At 37.2% G+C, this 8,991-nt stretch overlaps 1 protein-coding gene across 1 annotated transcript in view; it reads left to right on the top strand.

The window, feature by feature from the left end:
* The window catches only part of LOC101852922 (disco-interacting protein 2), a gene marked incomplete in the record, with an annotated part of 71,138 nt that overhangs the window by 39,470 nt on the left and 22,677 nt on the right, over window positions 1-8,991 (top strand). The window contains 13 exon segments of the mRNA XM_005097467.3: window positions 371-426; window positions 776-836; window positions 1,643-1,716; window positions 2,066-2,278; window positions 4,024-4,149; window positions 4,651-4,774; window positions 5,026-5,129; window positions 5,708-5,813; window positions 6,390-6,454; window positions 6,865-6,958; window positions 7,438-7,557; window positions 7,866-7,980; window positions 8,433-8,572. Coding sequence (XP_005097524.2) covers window positions 371-426; window positions 776-836; window positions 1,643-1,716; window positions 2,066-2,278; window positions 4,024-4,149; window positions 4,651-4,774; window positions 5,026-5,129; window positions 5,708-5,813; window positions 6,390-6,454; window positions 6,865-6,958; window positions 7,438-7,557; window positions 7,866-7,980; window positions 8,433-8,572 — 1,398 coding nt within the window.

Here is an 8,991-nt window from a genome sequence, read left to right as displayed (position 1 = left end):
GGGGGGGGAGAAAATGTCTTTCCTGTGCTTGATAAATATTCTTAAGATCTGATGAGTTTGCCTCATGTGTCTTTACTGATATTTTTCAAAAAAGAAAACAGTTTTGCCTTCATTTCTTTTCCATTACTTTAAGGGACTTTTGAAATTGCTGAGCACTTCGACTAGCTCACCATTTTATCGACAAAGAGTCAAATTTATTTATAATTGTTTGAAATGTTAGAATAAATTATTCTCTATTCACTTTATGAATGAGTTGGGGACTTCTATGGAAATGATGTTGTTATTTCTTTTGTATGTGTGTTGATGGGTTCAATCTGACACAATAAAACTTGTCTTTTCAACATGACCATTTTTGGGGCATTTTTTTCAGCTCCTGCACACGGTAAAGTGTCTGCCAAAATACAACAACTATTGAACACATTAAAAGTAAGTGTCAATCCGTTCTTTAAATAAGTTTCTTATTTCCTTTGTAATAGTTAAGTTAAAATAAGTAATCTATTTTACACAATTGCTGTTATTTCTGATCTTAATGGAAAAACTATCTTATTCAGCTCAATTGTTTTCTTCTTCCGCACTTATGAAAATATGGACTGTAAATCCTACACATTGAATGAATAGTTATAGTTTTCTTTCGCTGTTTTCAATTTTCCTCAATATAAGGAACATGGCTATTTATAGCATAATTCACTGTGTGTGAAGAAAGATTATGATTTCTGTTGTCAAACAAAGCTATGAAGTCTCCGTAAATAATGGTGATCTGTTACAATTATTTCAGAGACCCAAGCGAAAGCCATTAAGAGAATATTTTGTGGATGAGGAGGAGGCTACACTTGAAAGTAAGTTCTACCGTTCTTGTTTATTATAATTGTGCATTGAATTTATGAGTTCAATTATAGCTTGTTTACTTTCGTCTGACTTCATTAAAAAATTCTAGCTCATTTACGAATTTACATATGCCCCCGAAACTTTACATGGCACTTCTACAGGTCAGTGACCTAACACAAATTTAAAAAAAATCTTGATCCATTAATAAAAAAGTTTTTCTCTTTGGGCCCTATATTAAAAACTGCTCTTTGAAGGCATACACAGGATTATTAAAATAAATGACGTACAGTAACCTTGCCCCCAAATTGCTCATTTTGGGACAGCGACACCACCGTGCCCCCATATTTCTGTGTAAGCTTGTAGATTTTTCCCCCTGGCTGATTAGACGTTTTCACATACTCCACATGAGTCTCGAAAATGACTTATTCTTGTCTCTAGACTCGTGTTTCTTAGGCGTACGTTAGAGTGTGGTGTTGAGGAAAATACGTCAACTTTTAAATGTTTTAAGTGAATGCAGTAATTGGTCGCTTTTAAGGACAAGATGGTTCGATCCTGTTTCTGTTTTGTTCAGTTTTCATAAAGCAGTAGAAGAAGCCTTGCTGTAATGCATGCAAATGGTTTTACCCAGTCGATATTTCTTAAGAAAATACAAATGTATGTATGAGAAGAGAATGTAAATGATTTTTTAAAAAGTATGTTGTTGTTAGTAGTTTTTTTCCAGATAGGTTGAAGCATTTACATCTTCTGTTATGTGATAATGTTGGGCACTTATTGTATGCTCTTTATGTGGTCAACCCTCGGTATTGTTTGTCTCTAGCACCAGTGTCAGATCCCAACGCTCCCAAGCCAGAGGGGAAAGAGCTCATACCCCAACCTGGAGACCCTCTAGTGGTGAGTGCTCGTTGATGAAAAGGTTTTTGAATTAGACATATGGGTTCTTCTATTGTAAAAAAAAAAAAGAATCCAGTTTTCCACTGATAGTGTGTGCTTATATTATCGTGCTAATATTATCAATGAAATTTCCTGACTGGTAACAAGCATTATTTTTAAGTTCAAAGTGCATGAAAAAAGTTTGTTGGGATGGTGGAAAGCTACTCAACTTAGAAAATGGTTTTTATATCTTCTGAAATTTCTTTTGTGTGCCCCATGTTAACGGATACATAGAGCTGAAAGTTTTTCACTTTAGATTGTTATGTTCCAAAATGGTTTGGTGTACCAGTGTTTGTTTGTTCTCCTTCAGGTTCCGTCTGGCTTGCCACGCAACCTTGAGGCAGCTCTCCAACGGTATGGGTCGTCAACATACAAGGCTAATGCCATCACTGTCCTAGATGCCAACGGGAAGCCATCGTACAACCTCACGTATGGCAAACTGCTCAGTCGCACGCAGAAAATTGCGTACAGTTTGCTGTGCAAGGTTGGCCAGAAAGGAGAGCCCATCAGACAGGGTGACCGAGTAAGTTTGTTTCTCTTAAACTGTGCTCGTGGGTGGTTGGCGGGTGCTCTGGTGTGGTTTGTTTCTTCTTTCCTATCAAACATCTATCGTCTTTATCTCCCCTCCTTCTTTTTCGTGTTTGTTATTGTCTTGTAACACGTCTAATCTTCTGGTGCTCATAGGACCTTATGCAGTTGCGAGCTCTGTAAAACCTCTACTAAAACTAAACTAAAACTGTGCACAAGGTAGTCCTCAGTTTCTTTAGTTTGTGTTCCTTACCAAGTTTTGGAAGTTGGGTGTTTACTCTTTTGTATGTTCAAGTTGCTGTAACGTGAATCTGTTGTTGTTTGTTTCTCTTGTCATGTGTTGTCATCATTGTCTTCTAGCCCATTCGGCTGTGTTGTTCTGGTAGTGAAATACTGTCTTGAAATAAAGGTTTGAAAGCTCCATTCAAAGTGGTTGGTTACCTTTAATTCTGTGTGTTGAGAACTTCTGCTCATAATTTCAAATAGCCACGGGGATGGTTGCTAGGTGCTCTCTCAGGGTCTGCTCTTTCAATCTTTTATTGGTCTTGCTACTGTCATCTGTTCCACATGAAATATGATGGTTCCTTTCTCTCTCTCTCTCTCTCTCTCTCTCTCTCTCTCTCTCTCTCTCTCTCTCTCTCCCTCTCCCTCTCCCTCTCCCTCTCCCTCTCCCTCTCCCTCTCTCTTCCTTTTAGGTGCCATGTTTGTGATTTTATGCGTATTAACAGACAATCATTGACCATAAGAATGTGAGTGAGTAGGTACAAAGGGTACAGTATTTCAGCATTAAAATGGAATCGTTAGAGAATAGGACTAACAAAGACTAGATCTATGTGTTAATGTTTGATTATTTAATTGATTGCGAAGTGTGATGGTTGTTTTGCATAGTTGCATTATGGTAACAGCAGAAGACAGTGAATGCTGGTCGTTAAAGGTTTCTGTCGCCTCCTCTATCCTTTGTCATGTTGGGAGTGGGAGGGTATTGGTGTGGTTTGTACCTGTTAACATTTTCAGTGTTACTTCTCCACCCATCTGTTACCTCTCATTTACATGTATTAGTGGTTTTAATGAAGGTGAATGAAGGACAGTGTTGTGTAGCTGGCTCTTCTTTCTTCTTTTCAGTATCAGTATCATTCTTATCTATTCTTATGCAAATGTGGCCATTAGCATGTTGAGTGGCAGCAAATGGTCCGCATTCATCTTCATCAATGTTGAAAATTGGGTCCAGCTGTGAGCTTGCATCTTATGGAAGGGTTTCTTAATCTTTTTAGACTTTATATGCATGTGATCAGACTGTTAAGTAAACAGAGATATATGAAGGGGCTTATATGTTGTGTGCATTTGTGCTTATTTAATGGATGTGAATACATTATGCATCTTGTAGTATTTGTAAAGACGAACACATACTTAACTTTGTCCTCTTCACGGTAATTGATGTGGGTGGTTGGGGGGTGCTCTGGTGTAGTTTGCTCCTCCTTTCCTATCAAATATCTATTGTCCTTATCTCTCCTCCTTCTTTTTTGTGTATGTTACTCTCTTGTAACACCTCTGTTCTTCAGCACTTATATGACCTTATTGTGTTGCAAGTGCCGTAAAACTCTTACTAAAACTTAAAGCGGTAATTGATATGCACAAGATGGATTTACTCAAACATATTTTTTTTGGGTGTGTGTATGGAACTTGTCTGTTTTTTGTGGTCTTTTTCAATAAATTGTTTTCTGTGGTTGTATTTGTTCTCAGGTTGCTCTGGTGTACCCCAACAATGACCCCATCTCCTTCATTTGCGCCTTCTATGGCTGCATCACGGCTGGCGTGGTGCCTGTGCCAGTGGAGGTGCCGCTCTCTAAGAGAGTCGGGGGATCCAACGTAAGAGGACTTACATTTATGTTGTGTGCTTTAGTTTGGTGATGATATTTTCTCAATTTGGGTCTATGTTTTTGCTTTCGTTTGTTAGCTAGGTTTTGCGATTATCAAAATGATGTCTTTTTTTAATATTTTAAATTTTGTGTTCTTGAAGTTGTGTTTTTTTTTTTTTTTTAAATGTTGACTTGTAGGGTTTCTGTGTCTTCACTTTTTCTGATCTTCCACTTTCATTGCTTTTCTTTAATTGTATAGTTGTATGTCTTTTAAACATTTCGTCCACCTTTGTTGACCCTTCATTCTAGGTGTGTATACTTCGGGTGAAAAAGAATAAACTTTAAAGAATTTTCTTCCTATTCTTTGAGCATCTGTTTATGTATTCAGACAAGATAAGATTTGCTTCATTGCTCTTTCTCAGGACATTTGTTTTTACTTGTCAGAACATTGAAATGTGCCAGCATTGAACATTTGCCATATCATTTGATGGATTTTTTGGGTGTTTTTCAGGATGCTGGAGGACAAGGGGTGGGTTTTTTACTTGGCAGTCTTAATGTGTGCTGGGCCCTCACCTCGGAGAACTGCTACAAAGGACTGCCTAAGTCTTCAAACGGGGAAGTCGTCACTTTCAAAGGTAATTTGTACTCTGTTATCTGGAGTTTGCTTCATTAACAAAACAAGTTTGCTTGATGCAGGTCGTTAGATTTGTATCTTGTGTACTCTGAGAGCAGCTTTAAGTTACCACATAGAATGGTTACAGTTATATGTGAATTGTTTTTTTAAATAGCTGTTTGTGTTATTAAATTGATTGACCAAAGTTTGTGGTCGTTTGTGGAATATTGCCCATAATGTCAATTCATTGATTGTTGATTTTGATGTGCATAGGTTGGCCAAGGCTTAACTGGTTCATCACTGAAAACTTGAGCAAACCGTCAAAGGACTGGCAACCTCCCCTGAGAGCAAATGATGACGTGCCAGCTTATGTAGAGGTATGAGAAGTTTGAGTTCTGTATTTTTAATAATATATTGGTGTCTGGTCAATGAAGTCTTCAGCACAGACTTTTGCCTTATTTGTGAAGAAAATCAGCGAGGATTTTCTATAAGTGTCTATAGACTGTTTTGTGTCCTATTGTACAGTGCTCATATTGCTGAATATCAGTTTATAATGAATTGTTTGAGAGATAATTTTGAGTAAGATTGTTGATCTTGATAACATTTTCATAGTATTTTAAAATTTTACATCTGTAACATCTTCACTTCTGTTATTACTACCTTGTGCATGTGGGTAGCTGTGTTAATTTTGCTCCTGTATTTTCTTCATCCATCTTGATGACAATTAATGATGTTTAGTTCAAATAAAATAATTTTAAAAAGTGGTTTCCAAAGATTCTTCTGTTTTAACCAGTTAGTCTATTTTGTATTGACTAATGTCTTGTACGGGCGTTTAGTATCTGTCAATTTCTTTTTACAATTGACATATAAGTTTCTGAGCAGAATAGCATGTCCTTTGGTTCCCTTATGTGGAAGCGAGATTTCATAGGCATCCCTCTTCTACATTTGTCCTAAGCAGTACGCACTCAACAAAGATGGCAGCACAGTCGGGGTGACGATAACGAGAAATACGATGCTGTGTCATTGCCGCACACTAACAGTGGCTGCTAACTACACGGAGGGTAAGTCTCGGGGTCCGTCATCTTTGGTGTTTGAACTCTGCTGAGCTGGTTGACAGGCACTGTTGAAAATGAGTAGTTATCATTTGAAAATGTTTGTGCTCATTTTGTTGGATTGGTTTATTTGAATTTATCGTCATCATATCAATTAAAAAAAAAAGAGTTTTGCAGCAATCAAATAGGGTCTTTAGTCTAGGGTGATTGTTAGACTATAAAAAGGGGGCGTACACCTCTTTTCCTAGGTAGCAAGTTTTGTTTACCGAAAATTGCTTAATTAGTATTAATTTGTCACTGTTTTAGGCAGGCCACACTGAAAAGTTTTGTCATGCAGAAGGGTTATCTTTCTTTATTTCAGTTAGGAATTATGGCTGCAGCAAGTTTTTAAAAAGTGCCTTTTACAAGCGGGGTTTTACAGCAGTGAAGAGAACTAGTTCTCTTTTTACAAGTGAGGAAGAGAAAAAAAAAGTGTTTTTGATCCCCATAGAGCTGAAAAGCCGTTGCTTACTTTTCTTGTTGCATTGTGGAAGTGGTGACCAATAAATTTGATTGGTGTCAACATCTAGAATTTTGTATCCACAGGTGAAGTGATGGTCTGTGTTTTGGACTTCAAAAGAGAAGTTGGGATGTGGCATGGTATTTTATGTGTAAGTACAGTTGATCGCTTTCACTTGTCATAACAGCTCTGATTCATGAATTGCAATGAATATGATCTGCAACATTTTTGTCATTTATTAGATAGGCTGCAGTCACCATAATTTCCAGTAACCTGATATTTTTTGTTTTTCTTCAAGTTTCCAGTCACATGCCATAGTTATCGTAGTAAAGTTATTAAAAGCAAAGTCTTTGATGCAGTTTAAATTAACGCATGAGTGTCGTTCTATTAAAATCATGCTTTGTATTATCAACTCATATCATCACGCTGTATTTAAAAAAACCTGGAAGATTACTGTGATAGAGAATTCATGCTTCTTTGTGTTAAGAGAGACAAAGTAAATTTAATGATTCAGGTCTTGTTTTGCTATAAAAATTACTGTATGTTCCTCTCTCTCCACAGAGTGTTTTCAATGGGATGCACGTGATATTTATTCCTTACTCGCTCATGAAGGTGGACCCAGCGTCCTGGATGAAAATGGTCACCAAATACAAAGGTACTGTGAGAATTTTTACACAGTTGTATTTTTGCCTCACTGTGTTTTTTAGTGTGCTTGAGAGATATTAAGCAGGAGGGAGAGTCAGATTGTGGATTCCTTCCCCCTCATAGTGTGTTTGAGATTATTTGGGAAAATGATTACTGGAGTTTAGAGAGCTAAAGATTTTTTCTTAGCACTGTAAAAGTGAACATATGAAAGTTTATAGTAAAAAGAGTATTTGGGGGGATAATTTTGCTTTCACCTTCCCATAATTATAATTGTTCCCTTCTTGGTTCATCTTGGTCTGTTTTCATGGTCAGAAGAGACTACTTTAGATGTTTGTTTAAGAGGCTGTTTTAGATTTTTTTTTCCCCTCTTGGCAAGACTTGTTTGTTCTGTTTTAAAATAAAAAGAAGTTATAGATCCGCATCTTGCTTTGTTGTCTGGTTCCGACACCTGCTCCCCTCCCAGCCAGACTTATTGTTTCTGTCCCTCAGCGACGGTGGCTGTGGTCAAGTCTCGGGACATGCACTGGGGACTGCTGGCACAGAAGGACCACAAGGACATCAACTTCAGCTCGCTACGCTTGTTGCTCATTGCTGACGGTGCTAATCCTTGTGAGTATCCTAGGGATTTTTTCTGTGACCAGTGGTCGCTTAAAGACATGTATTTGTGTAAAGTATGCATATTAATTTGACCATCTATGATGATGCATTAAAAAAGTGTGTTTGTGTTATGTAAGCTCTAGATCACAGATTTCCTCTACATTTGGAAATATTCAGAATTACTTAAAATTTCTGAGAATTGGAAACCTAAGTAAGGTATTTTGTAAGTATATTTACAGTGCAGTTCGCATGTTGTGTAATGAAATCTGTCTGTTTACAATTTTTGTTAATTGTTATGTACTATTTCTTTTTTATTCCAGGGTCTCTCACATCTTGTGATTCATTCCTAAGTGCTTTCCAGAGCAAAGGCCTTAGGCCTGAGGCTATATGTCCTTGTGCAAGCTCTTCAGAAGCTCTTACTGTCTCCATCAGAAGGTGGGTATTTAACAAGGTCAAGTTTTTTTCTTAGTTCTCAATGTTCACAGGTTATCTTTTGTAATATTGTATGGGATGCCATTCAGTGTTCAAAACCACATTTCATTGTATCATAAACTTATGGCCCAGATCATTTAAACACTTTCTGCTCTTTTTCTCTTTGTGTGTCTTTTTATCACAACCTGTTTAAATAGCTTTTAGAATATCTCAGTGACAACATATTTTTCAGAATTTTGTGTTATTATTTGACTTAGTCTATCTGAGTCTTGCAAATCTTCTACTTTGACTGAAATAATTTAGTTTTTGTATATCATGTGTTTTCAAGGTGTGGCTGTCAGGTTTTCACCTTTCTGTATGTCTGTTGTGCTTTTTCTCAGCCTTTGATGACTGTTATTGTACAGTGCTGATGTGCTTCCTTTCCTCTCAGATTGTTTTTGTATTTCCCTTCTCAGGCCTGGCCGGACAAGCTCCAGTGCCACTGGCCGAGGCATCCTATCTATGCAGGGTCTGAGTTTTGGTGTGGTGCGTGTCGACAGTGAAAACAGTCTGACCTCCCTCACACTACAGGACTGTGGTCAGGTCATGCCTGGAGGTAAGGAGGCCACTGTTTGTTTGTGACGGTTTGTATTTGTGATGCATGACAATGGTTAGGTACAGGGTTAACTTCTTATCTTCTTTGTCAGGTTATGATATTCTTCATTTTAGCAACTGCCTTTGAAAAATATGTACTAACAGTATTAAGACTAAGTTAACAGAATTCTAACTGATAAAACATGTTTTCAAAAGAAATTTCTTATAGTGTTTTTGTGTGTGTAGATTTTTTTTTCTGAAGAGCAAGTTTCATGAGAGTTTACGTCTATACTGAAGCAGCAGTATTCTGTTTTACCATAAAGTGTGTTGTTTATTGAAGAGTTGAATTTCGAATTTGTAACATAAAAACATTAAAATGAAGGTTGCAAAAAAAAAAAAAGCATGTAGTTCGGTCCTTGTGTACTGATGGGATGTGTTTGC

This window comes from Aplysia californica, unplaced genomic scaffold (assembly GCF_000002075.1).
Source record: "Aplysia californica isolate F4 #8 unplaced genomic scaffold, AplCal3.0 scaffold00155, whole genome shotgun sequence".
Taxonomy (NCBI): Eukaryota; Metazoa; Mollusca; class Gastropoda; order Aplysiida; family Aplysiidae; genus Aplysia; species Aplysia californica.
This window is presented reverse-complemented; position numbering and strand designations above follow the sequence as displayed.